General features: G+C 46.5%; 2 protein-coding genes across 3 annotated transcripts in view; one reads left to right on the forward strand and one right to left on the reverse strand.

The window, feature by feature from the left end:
• Nucleotides 1-13,338, reverse strand: part of Oser1 (oxidative stress responsive serine rich 1) — a 90,181-nt gene that overhangs the window by 39,336 nt on the left and 37,507 nt on the right. The gene's annotated exons all lie outside the window — the stretch shown is intronic.
• Gdap1l1 (ganglioside induced differentiation associated protein 1 like 1) overlaps nt 1-13,338 on the forward strand; it is a 62,748-nt gene that overhangs the window by 25,332 nt on the left and 24,078 nt on the right. The window contains exon 2 of one of the 2 annotated variants that reach the window (XM_023714861.1): nt 9,230-9,371. In XM_023714861.1, coding sequence (XP_023570629.1) covers nt 9,230-9,371 — 142 coding nt within the window. Of the gene's footprint in view, nt 1-9,191; nt 9,372-13,338 lie in introns of those variants that run through there. The other variant, XM_004630923.2, reaches the window with a different exon arrangement.

Genomic DNA, 13,338 nt, shown 5'->3' on the forward strand with positions numbered 1-13,338 from the left:
AGCCTACGGTAGGCCCCTGTAGATTGATCAAACCAAGCACATGCACAGAGCTTTCCACAAAGAGTCCTTGGACAGATGGTCACAGCATGGGGCAGCAAGTACCAGATCCTTGAGGACAGAACCATTCTAGTGACACTGAAAAAGGCTGTACAGCTTCCAGAAGTGGGCAAGAATGGAGAGAAAGATGGACGAGCCATGGTTGGGGGACTGAATGTTCTATCCTTCCAAAACAAACCATTGTGCCTTAGAGAAAAGTTTCCAGTACAGAAGTGCATACTGATCCCTTGGGAATGTGGCTACCGGTGGATTCCATCCAGTAGATATGGGGTAGAGCTTGAGACCATAGACCTAGTTCAGAGATTCTAAATGATGAATTTTGTCTTAGTTCCTTTTCTCATTGCTAAAACAAAATACTCAACACACTAAATTAAGGGAGGAAAAAGTTCATTTGGCTCACAGTTTGTAGAGGTTTCAGTCCATAATTGGCTAGCTCCAAGCTAGGGTGGCATGATGGAAGAGTGACAGTTCATAGTGGGCAGAAGGTAGCAGAGCAAGAGAAAAGACAAGCCTGTTGCTCTCCCTTATATTATATTCAGGCTACTGGGATTAAGGCATTGCCAAATCAACTAGTGGTCTGATTTTGAAGGGACAGCTAGATCCAAACAATAACATTCTTCCCCTGCCTTCCCAGGGACTTATGTACATTTTATTATGCAAAGACAATTTAGGAGGGGCTGGGGAGATGGCTCAGTAGGATAAGTGCTTCCCTGGCAAGTGCAAGGGCCCGAGTTCAATCCCCAGTTCCGAAAAAAAAAAAAAAAAAAAAAAAAAAAAAAAAAAAAGAATTTAGTCCATCTCCAAGAGTTGCCAAAGTCCCAACAGTTTAAACATTGTTGAAAAGTCCAAGTCCCAAGTCTCCTCCAAGATTGAAAGCAAGCTCTTAGTTGTACAATTAGTATAAATGAAAAGAAAGTTAAACAATTCCAATATAAAATGGCACAAGATGAACATTACCATTCCAAAAGGTACAAGTAAGGGAATACAGAGGAAGGGGAAAATCGAGCAGGGTAAATGTATGCAATGTGTTAATTATTGAAACTGTCCTACCAATTTGGTTTGAAACTGTCTCATTGCTATTTGTTTCTCAATAAAATTATGGAAGAATAATTAATTTTATAAGGTCTTATAAATAAATCTGATGCTGAATAAATAAAAAGGTGGTGGAACAAAGGAGGAAAAAATTGAAATGTATTAGGTACATGTACCAATTCCCTACAGTAAGTGTAATATTTATACACTGCAAATGTGTACCAATAAAAGTCAAAAATGAAAATAAATAAATATAATATAATATCACAAAAAAATAAAATAAAATCTAGCAGGGTAAACCTTAAGTCCTGTAGTTCCATGGGCAGTATCTGAGGCAATCTGTAGCAAGATGTGAACACCAAAGGGCTTGGGTGGCTGTACCCCTAAGGCACTTCTGGGGTAGTAGCTCCCATGGCTTCTCTTTGGGGCTGGCTCTGTTCCCTCCTTGCATTTTTCCTTCGACCATCCATGTTCCTTCCTTCTCCAAGCTTCTGCGGCCTCCCCTGTACCTTTGATTTCATACATACAGCTTCACACACTGCCCTTTCAGGGGCACACTGCCTGGCCCCCCAGGCCTTCTCCTGAAATCTGGGTGGAAACCATCCTAACCTCACAACTCTCAAATTCTGCATGCACCTACCTAAATCCAGTGCTACGTGGATGATGCCAAGGTCTGCCACCAGGTGGAGCAGTGCCTGGATTCCTTCTCTTTTGGTCGTAAGGGCTGAGTGCCTGGATCACTGAGCATTCTGATCTCAGTCCTGAGGAATAAATTTGCTAGTCTGCTGCCATTGTGGAATATGATGTCTGGGTCTCTCTTCTCAAAGCAAATTCTTTCATATTTGCAACTCTGAGGCTGTAAAGGCTGGTTCTTGTGATGTCCATAGGCCATTTTTTCTGTTGCCTTCTTCCCAAATACTTGACTTTTTCTTGCTAGTCTTTTCTGCAACCAATTTTTCCTCTTTTATCTCTGCAGGCCTGAATTTTACTGGAGCTTCCTTCTGGTCAAACTCACAATGTTTTGAATTATTCTGCTAGGCTCTTGTTTTTGATTCTTAGCATAAATTTGGCTAAATACCCCCTAACAGTGGTTATGCCACTGCCTCAACATTAGACTGCCTTGAAATTTATTCTACGAAATGAATTAGTACACCTCCATTAATCGTAATCTCAGGAATAGTCTCTGGACACAAGCAAGATGCAGACAAACTTTCTGCCAGACCACATACATCATCTGGAGTCCAATAGCTAATGCCTCTGCCCAGCAGAAACCTCTGAACCTGGACTTTATTGGCAGGATTTTTATCAGCCTTTTGACCTCCTGAGCCCTGACCAGAATCTCCCATACAGTAAACCCTTAGGTATTCTAGCTCTACTTTTTTATCTGGCATCTCCAAACCTTTCCCAACTCTTCCACTTCCCACAAGCCAGTTCCAAAGGCTCTTGAATCACATCATCAGGTATAGTCACAGCAATGACCTCACTTCTGTGATCTCAATTTCTGTCTTAGTTACTTTTCTCAATACTGAGACAAAATACCCAACCCCCAAAGTTAAAGGAGGAAAGACTCATCTTGTTCACAGTTTTTAGAGGTGTCAATCCATAATTGACTGGTTCAAAGGCAGGGTGGCACATACCAGACAGGCATCAGACAGGAGAAACAGTTTATGGTGGGCAGAATGTAGCAAACAAGGGAGAAGACAAGCCTCTTTCTGTCACTTATATCGTATCCTGGCTACTAAGTCTACTGAGTTTTGGAATTCAGATTTCATGAAATTTTAGGCTTAGGGCAGTGCCTAATAAATCAGTGGGCTGATTTATTAATCATATACTCTTTTTCAATGTATTTGGTGCAGGGACTCACTATGCAGCTCAGACTCAGTGATCCTCCTGCTTTCAGCCTCCCCAGTGCTGGGATTACAGGCATGCACCACCATGCCTGCCTCAGTGGCTGGCTCAGCTCTCCTTGGGGAGGACTGGTGCAGCATGTGATGCAGGGGATTGTACCCCGGTCTTTGAAGTTACCTAAGCAGGTGCTTAGTCTGTTGAGCTATCTCACCAGCCCTATTAGTCATACACTCTTAATTCTAGTATCACACACTGTAGATTCAGCCACCTCTGAAAAAGGCCCACCTATAAATGCATGAGGGTCTTCATGAACCCCAAACTATAACAAATACATTAGATGTCAGACACATAGAACTTTCAAAGACTTTTCTTACATTCTGCCAAATTTTTCACTTAAAAGACTAGGCAAATCATAATCTCTTATTTGAAATGGAGTTTGGAATTCAGATTTCATGAAATATCAGAAATTTAATGAAGTATCATACTGTATAATATATATCATTTCCAGTATGGAAAACAGGATAAATCCTACTGAAAATAGTTTCATGTTGGTTTAGAGTAGGTGCTGTCACCAAATGAGTTTGTCTCACACTTATAGGGAATATGGAGAAGGTAGACTTTGCTTTTGTAACTTGTTGGAGTTTAGAATGGATGTTAGGGAATTATTGGCTCCTATGACTTTTAAATGCATAGTGAACTGGAGCTTTCTGGCTGCTTAAGATAGTGTCACAGTTCACATCTCAAATGACTCCCAAAACCTCATGTACCAAAAGCTAGGTCCCCAGCTAATGATGCTCTTTGGAGGGTGTTATGGTTTGTGTCTAGTTGTCCCCCCAAATCCTCATGCAGTCATGGGGTGAGGAGTTCTAGAGTTTGTGTTAACTCGTGATCCAGTGGGATTATGTGTGATCCAAGGCTGGGATTATGGGTTTTAGTACTGCTGGGATTACCCATAGGTGGGTAAGTACTGGGAAGTACCCATAGGTGTGAGTACTTCCCCTACCCTGGGGCAGGTAATTTGCATTACAATGTAAGGTGGGAAGAGAAGCTCACTGCTTGAGCTGCTGCTATCCCTCCCTTGCACTCTTGCTCTTTGCCACCGCCATGAAAGTTTGCTTTCTGCTCTGTGCTGCTCTGCGTTGGACCCAGCTGAGTATGAACTGAAACCTCCAGTAACTGTGAGCTAAATAATTAACCTTTCCTTCCTTCATTTTGAGTGTCAGGTATTTGTCCCAGCAATGAGAGAAGAGTAACTAAGACAGAGGGGCTGAAAATTCAAGGAGGCAGAGCCCTATTGGAGAAATCAGGCCATTGGGAGCATGCTCTCAATACCTCTATGTTATTCTAGAGCCTACCACTGGAGCAAGGGCAGGCAAGATCACCCTGACTGGTTTTGACCACTGGAGGCAGGTGTAGGGAGAAACCCTCCAACATAGGATGCAGCGTGATGGGCAGTGGGAGCTGGAAGTGCGGGGCAGAAAGGATGTTGAGGAGATTATTACTATGTTCACGATGTACATTTTGCTATGAATTGCTTGTTTATAACTGTCCTTTAAAAAGCTTTAATTCTGATAGGTTTGTAAGAACTTCTATACATAATGAATATATCCCTGTTGTACAAGTTGTGAATATACTTCCTAGTCTATTGCTTATGTTTTAACTACATGTCATGATGATTTTCATGCAACAAAAGTTGCTGAATTCTGTGTGTCAAATTTATCATCCCTTGATCAACTCCTTTAATCCAAGAAGGAACTGAAATGTCTGGGTGTGGGGACGGAAATGATATTAGTAGGGGGTATCAGTATTCTCCAAAACTTTGAAGGTAATGTCATCTCTGAGAATTAGAACTACTCCCAACAAATGGAATTAACATTCTGATAACAAGAAACAAGAGGTTCTAAAAATGTAACATGAAGACTTTACAGAAATGGAGAATTTTTTTCTTTTTCTTTTCTTTTTTTCTTTCTATTTTTTAGGAAAGGGTCTACAGGGTGTTCAGAGTCTCACTACTAGATCAGACTCATAGTGATCCGCTTGTTTACAACCTCCCAAGAGCTGGGATTACAGGTGCACGCTACCACACCCAGTCTCAATTGTCATCTCAGCGTGCCCTGGGAGCAGGGCGGGCAGGTAGGCCTGGGGATTGCACTCCTGGCCCCTGTGCCTGCTTGCAGGCACTTTAATCCACTGAGCTATTTTCTCAGTCTTCATGACCTTGTTAAAAATGACAGGCTTGGGCTGGTAATATAGCTCAGTGACAAGAGTGCATGCCTAGCTTGTGGAAGGCTTGGGTTCAGTTACCCACACTGGAAAAGGGAAGGGAAAGGGGAAAGTGGAAGGGAACAGAAGGAAGGGAACAGGGAAGAGAAAAAAGAAAAGAGGAGAAGAGGAGAGGAGAAGGGAGGAGAGGAAAGGAGAAGAGAAGAGAAGAATGATCTTTACTTTCTTGGGAAACTTCGGGTCTTGAGGAGCACTGCCTCTTTTACACCCTCTTTGGAGATACCTCTTATGCCCATCATTAAATTGTATGAGGTGTCCTGGTTTGGAATCTTAATAAATATAGGTGCATCTTTTCATATTTGAACTTTTGTATCTAAAATTATTTTTGTTAGAGAGTTCTCATCCTAAATAACTATCCTACTGGTATCCATGGGAGGGTTTGACTTAAAAGGACAGAGTAAGAAAGCAAATGCTTGCTTTTAGAAGCATTTTCTCAAGAGAAAGAGCTCTTCCTCCACTGCTCCTCCCCAGCTGACCTGCATCTTTTTCTCATCCCAGCCACAGCCTTGAGCACGCCGCAATATAACTGTCCAGGTTCCCCATGGAAACAAGCAATTCACTGGGAAAGAAATTAAAATGTCTTTTAAACATTTGAAAAGTCGATCAATTCACTTATAATTAATGAAATTCAAGAAAAGAATGCCAGGTGAGAAATGCAGAAGAAAGAACAAACTTAGAAAACCATCAACCCCCCAATCATGACCCAGTCAAGGTTATCAATGGTTAAGGGTCTGGACATCTAAAGGTGCTAGCCAGAGAGGAGCACTAGCCATTTACCAGGGAGAGATACATTACCACCTTAACTCCACACTCAAACTTAGTATTATCAATAGTGTGACATTAAGATACTCTGCGTGATAGGAAGTAACTTCAACCACGCAGCACCACCAGGAGGTAGCCGTTAAATTCTTTCCCCCATAATGTTTAACCTATCCTTGTTTATGAGACACAATAGGAGGGCCAGTGAGAAAGCTCAGAGGACTAAGTGCCTGCTTAGGCAAGTGCAGGGACCCAACTTCAATCCCCAGCACCACATGCCACAACAGCCCATCCCCGGGATCGCTGAGGTAGCCACTAAGACTGGGTACGGTGGCACACACCTATAATCCCACTGCTGGGGAGGCTGAAAACAGGAGGATCACTATGAGTCTGAGCTGCATAGTGAAACCCTGCACCAAATATATTTTTTAAAAAAAGACATAATAAGAATGGATGCTTGGGTGTAGCTCATGGAGGAAAAAGAGAAGGAGAACCATTCTGAATTTTAAAAACCACTTAAGAGATGTAACAAAAAAAAAATTGTGTAATCCTTGATTGACTCCTGGTCAAAATCACTGAACCAAATGCATTTCTTAACGCTATTTATTTTAGATAATACTGGAGACTGTACTTAGAACCTTTGCACTGAATTACACCAGACTGTTTTACTTTCATTTTTTTAGCCTTTTGTTTTGAGGAAGTCTCACTAAGTTACACAGGCTGTGTTAGAGCTTCTGATTTTTCATATCTCAGCCTTCCAGAGTGCCGGCATTACAGGTGTGCACACCACCCCTGGTGCTATTGTTTTATTTTAAAATATTTTATATAGGAAAATAACCTGTGTTAGATATAAACTTTGCTAATACTTTATGACATATCTAATAGTGAAATATTTAGCTTGAGAAATAGTGTAATGGCTGTAATTTATTTCAAAATGTTCCACTTCCCCAATTAAACACATATGGCAAAGTTTAATGATTATGTGTAAGTGCTGGATAAATGAGTCCTGATTCTATACTTTCTTAGCTTTGTTCTATGTTTGAGAGATGAAGAAAAGCAGAGATGCCATTTTTCACCCATAAATACACAAAGAAAAACTGTTGAAAATGTTGCTGGGTCGGGCTGGGACTGTACTTCAGCGTGAGGCTTGCCTAGTGTGGTAGAGGCCCTGGGTTAGATCATCAGCACTACAAAAGACAAAAATGAACCCAAAATCATTAAAACTATGCTGTGTTGGCACACGCCATGTGAAGAAATGGCCATTTTCCTAGATTCTTGGTAGGAGCATTGGCTGGGACCTTGGAAAGAGATATGTTCTTTGACTCAGAATTTAACGTGCAGATTGTACTCAGATGTGTTAAAATATAGGAATAAGTCACCACAGCTTTATTTTCATAACAAAAAAATTAGAAACAGTATGTTTGTCAGTAGGAGTTGTTGTGTTAATTTTTATGGTTTGTCCATATAGCAGCAACATAAGAAAGTGTGGGGTAGATCTTTTGTGTTGTCAAGAAATCCTGAGATGTATGGCTAAGTGAGCAACACAAAGGACAGGTAGTGCTTATCTCTGGACCTCTGGGGCATAGCAGCTCAATGCCTAGCCACACTGGTCCATAGTTAACATTAGTCAAGAGACTGGATGCACGTATGAATGTGACTGCCATGAGTCAGGCTCTCTGGAACTCAGATTCAAAATAAAGAAAGGGGCCAGATTTTGCACCTTTTTCACAATGTCTAAGGTTTCCCTGAAATCATATCTTTGTATTTTTCCCTCAAGAGATACCATGTCTCTGTAACTTATTGAGCAAGATACCCTGAAGAAAAAGAAGGGAAAAAAAATCATAAAAGAGTGACAAAGACAAATTACTGAACTAGTGTAAGAACTGGAGCTTAATAGAAAATGTAGCTCCAAGCTTCCTGGCAGCCATGGCAAAAAGGGAAACCCCCGACTCACAGAACTTTTGTTACCTAGCAGAAGGAAGTACGCTAATTTCGTACAGGCCCTGCTTACAGCCTGGGAGATGTGCCGAGATGTCACTGCATTAGGACATATGGTCAACAATGGACCACATGTGGTGTTCCCATAAATTATTACAACGATGTTATAGTCGCATTGGTTTGTGAGTGCACTCTGACAGAACGGCACAATGACAGCATGGCCTAATGGTGCATTCCTCAGAACTTACCCCTCTGCACCTACTGCCTCAAGAACTATGCTTGTTCAACGGTAGATTAAAACATGGTGATTTGGTAAGGGAAGTTTAGGCATGCTAAGGATCTTCAGATGAAATTCCCAGGAATTTTTTTTTGGGGGGTCACCCGAGGCAAAGACACTATAAGCTGTCTTTGGACTTCTCTAATTGGGTCTCAGTCTCCCGAGTACAGGTGTGACTTAGACAGACACGTCTCTGGGTTTCATGGTCCCTGTGGGGAAAAGCGCTTATTGTACAGACACAATGAGATGATGCGTGTAGATTGCTCCAGAAAAGAATACTTTTGCTGTGTCGCTGTTTACATTATCATAATGTCAAGACCTCTGGCTACAAAAAAACAGACTCTGGAGCCAGATTGCCAAGGCTTGCATCTCAGTTCCACCATTTAGTGGCTGGGTGACCTTGGTAAGGTCACTTAGTCTCTGTGCCTTAGTTTCCTCCTCGGTAAAATATAGGTTCGATGGTTGAGAGTTGCAGAGCCCACAGAGCAGGACCCCGGGCACATTGTAGGTGCCTTGTGCTTGTTAAATTAAGCATTGAATGTTTCCTTCTAACCTTTGAGGACCTCCAGAACAAAAGAAAATGATAGCCTCAAAGAAGCCCAGCTATCTCCGACACTAATTTTTGAAAGGACTGGAGCTCTGTATTGTCAGTTATCTAAGGAGGAGTTTCCTTAGAGGACGGAGAGACGCCCTGTGTTTGTAATGGTGGAGTCCGCGGCAGGTGACCACGGCAGGCGCTCTGGGAGGCGCGGCCGGCTCCCGGCTCCTCGCACCTCCGGGTGCCCGCAGCGAGGTCCGGCGGCGCAGGCGGAGTGGGAGGAGCACGGAGCTCCCGGGATCCCCCTCGCCCCCTCCCCCACCGCCCAGTGAGTAATGACATTCGCGGGGAAGGGGGGAGGGAAAGAGAGGGACAGGCTCGGCGAGGCCATGTGATGCTGGGCGAGAGAGCCGCCGCCGCCGCCGGAGCCGCCTTCTTCCTCCTCGGATCGCGGCCGCCATGGCGACCCCCAACAACCTGACCCCCACCAATTGCAGCTGGTGGCCCATCTCGGCACTGGAGAGTGATGCGGCCAAGCCGGCCGAGGCCCCCGACGCGCCGGAGGCGGCCAGCCCCGCCCATTGGCCCAAGGAGAGCCTGGTTCTGTACCACTGGACCCAGTCCTTCAGCTCGCAGAAGGTAGAGCCGCGCGGGGCGCCGAGACCGGGGGTCCCAGGGACCCGGGACCTGCGTCCCAGGCAGGGGTTGGGATGGCCCTGCTTGGGCCCCAGAGCGGAGCTCCCGGTTCCATTCCTCCCCTTTCCCTCCCAGGAAGCCCCGGTGCGTGGGGGGCTTGGAGGAGAGACAAAGGCAAGGGGAAGGGAAGGGACGCAGCCGGGAAGGCACGGCATGGGGCGGGGGCGCCGGCGCCGGCGGGAGAAGCGCTCCCAAGGGTCCGACTTGCAGCCTTGCCTTCTGCTGCTGTCCGGGACACGCAGCCTCCCGGGGCACAGCTCCATGCCCCTCTGTCCTGGCTGAGCCCTTCTCTGGCTGGGGCTGGTAATGTCAGTCCCCAACGTGCCCCCTCCCCATTATCAGGAGGAGCGAAGGAAAGAACACATCGCCTCAGGCCATCCCCACCAGAACATCAGATCTGCTGTGTTTTGCGCTGAAAGCCTGCTGCGGCCCCTGAAACCCTCCAGGCCGAGGGGAGTGGGGGCGGGGTGGAGGGGAGTTGGAAATCAGCCTGGTGCTGAGTTATCAGGGTTCCGCTTCCTGCGAGTGGGGCCAGGACCCGACTGCCTGTAAGACCCAGCTCCTCTAGGGAGGTCTCCCTCCCAGTCCTTTCTCCGGTGCATGAGTTCAGCACCATGGCCAGAGCCCAGAAGGGGTTGTGCTGGGGCCTAAGCCGCACCTGACCCCTGACTTCTCTCCTTGGTAGAGCCTTTGTTCCATTCGCTTGTTTTCCAGATGGAAAGACAGGTTCCACGCATGGAAAGGCTTTGGAACCTCAAGACTTGGTTTTGAGTATTGGTCGAGGCCGTCTTGTCATGTGGAAAATATGATAATGCTAGTGATAGTAGCCACCTGGAATTCTAGTCCCCTCACTAGGGCTGCAAATGAGGAAGGGACGGCAGAACTTGGTGAGCATACACTAGAATTTCCTGGCTCCCAGTTAAGACGACGCCTGCTGGATTTGGCCCCAGAGATTCTACCTCTGTGGCCTGGTCCAGGCACTGGCTCTCCAGCAGGCCACTGGCCACCTTCAAATAGCCCAGTTTAGGGAGCAATCTTCCCCCTCACTCACTGTGGAGCTGCTGACATGTCCCTTTGCCTCTGCAGACTCTCAGTGGTAAAATCTGTGCAATGGGGCCAGTGCGGTCACTTCCTCAGAAGGCCACTGTGGAGGTGGAATAACATGTTACCCAAAAAGCGTTCTGCTGCTGCTGCCTTGATAAGGCCACAGCTCTGTTAATAATGATGTTATGATGCCATTAAAGTACTAGTAGTGGGGTGGAGTGCCACGCAGCATGGAGCTGATGGTTAGCATGTGCAAGACCCTGAATTCAATCCCCAGTGCATGCACAGACACACAATGCTAAGTGACAAAGAGCCAGTGTCACCCAAGGTCATCTTGCGACTCATCCATAATTCTGCACATACTTGCTGACCTCCAACTGCATGCCAGGCCCTGTGTAAGACACTGAGCGTTTCCACATGAATCAGATCCCAGAACCTCCTTCTATCCAGACATTCAAGAATTGGGCCCCAGTGGCTGGGCCTGGACACAGAAGTGCAGGAGGAAGGCATCTGCCATCCCCATCCCCATCGGGAGCCTCCTGCTCTTACCTCATAGAACATTTCCTCTTCAGTCTGAGCTCAGGGCTTGGGTGGCCCTAGAGTCAGAGAAGGAACCACCCACTGCACCCCTACACTTGACTGCATCTTCACGAAGCTCCCACTGTAACCTACTTTTGACTATATCTCCACCAAGCTAGCCTGAGCATCCTCCTAGCTCCCCTGTCTGGGTTTTCTTCTACTTGGCCCTCCCCTGCTTGGAGCCCATGGTGGATTTCAGGGGCAGTGCTGCCTGGCAAAGAGGGCATAGGCTCAGCCCTCACATGGGCCTGGGTTCCAGTCTTATTTTTGCTGCTTACTGGGTAAGTGAGCTAGGCTAAGTCACTTCATCTATCTGAGCTTCATCATCTTATCTGAAAAGGGGGGCTTTGCATGCTTCCCTGATTAATTCCTGGGGACTTTAGAGGACACAGGCCTATGTTCAGTGCCTGGCATGCAGTAGAAACTTAGCAGGCCTGGTCCTCGCCTTCCCTCCACCTTGCAGGCCCTGCTTGCACACACACAGGCTCCTTACTGAGATGCTTGTCCTTAATGGCACATGAGCTATTAATAGCAATAAGTAGCTCACCTGCAGGTGAGATGGCAGTTCATTAGGCACCGGGGGCCATGCCAGACTCAGAGGGTAGCAGGACAGTGCAGGGGTCAGAGCCCCATCTCTGGGGACAGATAGGCTAGGTTTCAAGCTTAGCTCTGCCATTGACTAGTTGGGTCCTCCTCCACAAGTAGCTTAAATTCCCCTGTCTCCATTACCCAGTCTGTCATGGAGAACCATGTGGTACCTCTGCACAGAGACTCTACAGAAGGACACCTGCAGACCACCTGGAGTAGCACCCAGTGCACAAGATGTGCTCAGCAAGTGCTGGTGCAGCTATAAGACACAGGCTGAGGGGCCAGCCAGATCCGAGGCTCAGGCCCACCCTGCTGCCTCTCTAGGTCTCACTTTTCCCTGCTGGTAAGGTTAGGGCCTTTCTGACCAGAGGTTTGGATCAAATAATATCACACACAATCACATGCCAACCACCACAATTTACACAGCAGCATCTGAGCAGCACCATCAAGTGACAGTTTGGGGTCACTGGGTTTGCAGGAGGCTCCTGGGTGTCAACCTGAGTGTGCTTCTTGCCTCAGCCTTGTCTGCCTCTGGGGGTAGCCCTGAGGTTGAGAGGGACAAAGACAGGGAGCCAAGCAGACAAAGCTGTAGTACTGGCAACCTCCCTAACTAGCTGTGCAATCTGACCCACTTTGCTCTTCCATTTGCTCAGTGGGAAAATGCCCTAGAAGCCAGGCATGGTGGTGCATGCCAGAAATCCCAGTATTTTTGGAGGCTGAGGCAGGAAGATGGCAAGTTCAAGCCCAGCCTGGGCAAATTAGCCAGGCCTCTCTTAGTATAAACAATAAAATAATTAAAGAGCTGAGGATGCAGTTCAGTATGAATGGCCTGATTCAGTCCCTAGTACTGTTAAATTAGTTAATTAGTTAATTAGGTAATTAATTATACACATTAAAAGTGTACTGGATTTGTGATACAACTTGCCTGGCTGCTTCCCTCTCCAGGCAGGAAAATGGCCCTTCCTGTCTGTATCCACTGCCTTTTGTACACCCCTCTGTTTTCATACTTGCCAGCTTTTTAGAAACTGAGATTGCTATTTGCTAGCTGTGTGAAATATATATATATATATTTGGTACAGGGTCTCACTACCCAGCTTGGACTTATAGTGATCCTCCCGTTTTCAGCTTCCCCAGGGCTGGGAATACAGGTGTGCACCACCACACCCTGTCTCAGTGGCCAGCTCAGCATGCCCAAGGGTGTGGCCGGCACGGCATGTGGTGCCAGGGATCGAACTTGAGTCCCTGCGCTTGCCTAAGCAGCTGCTTAGTCCTCTGAGCTATCTTGCTGGCTCTGCTGTGTGACTCTGGGCAGGTAACTTACTATCTCTGCCTGTGTCCTCTTTTGTAAAATGAGGAGATGCTAGGGGCCCACATTACTTGGGGTTTGTAGGGACTAAGCGAGTTAGTACATGTGAAGCTCTCGGACAGTGTGCGGTGCAGCAGGAGTGCTCCATGAACCCTAGCTCTTAGTGCGCTGTGATCTCTACCAGGAAGCGCCCTTCATGGCATCCCTAGCTCCCTGCAACAAGCCCGGCTCAAAGTCCCTTGACCCCACTCTGCCCATCCTGCCACCGTCAGAGATGGGCCACTGGGGCCCTTCATCCAGCCTTTAGCCCTCAGAGGAAAGAGGCCCATGTCTGGTCATACTTAGAGCCAGTCCTGACCCCCAGACTTACAGGGGAAAAGCAAGTGGTAGAGG

This window comes from Octodon degus, unplaced genomic scaffold (genome assembly GCF_000260255.1).
Source record: "Octodon degus isolate 3935 unplaced genomic scaffold, OctDeg1.0 scaffold00037, whole genome shotgun sequence".
In the NCBI taxonomy this organism is placed as follows: domain Eukaryota; kingdom Metazoa; phylum Chordata; class Mammalia; order Rodentia; family Octodontidae; genus Octodon; species Octodon degus.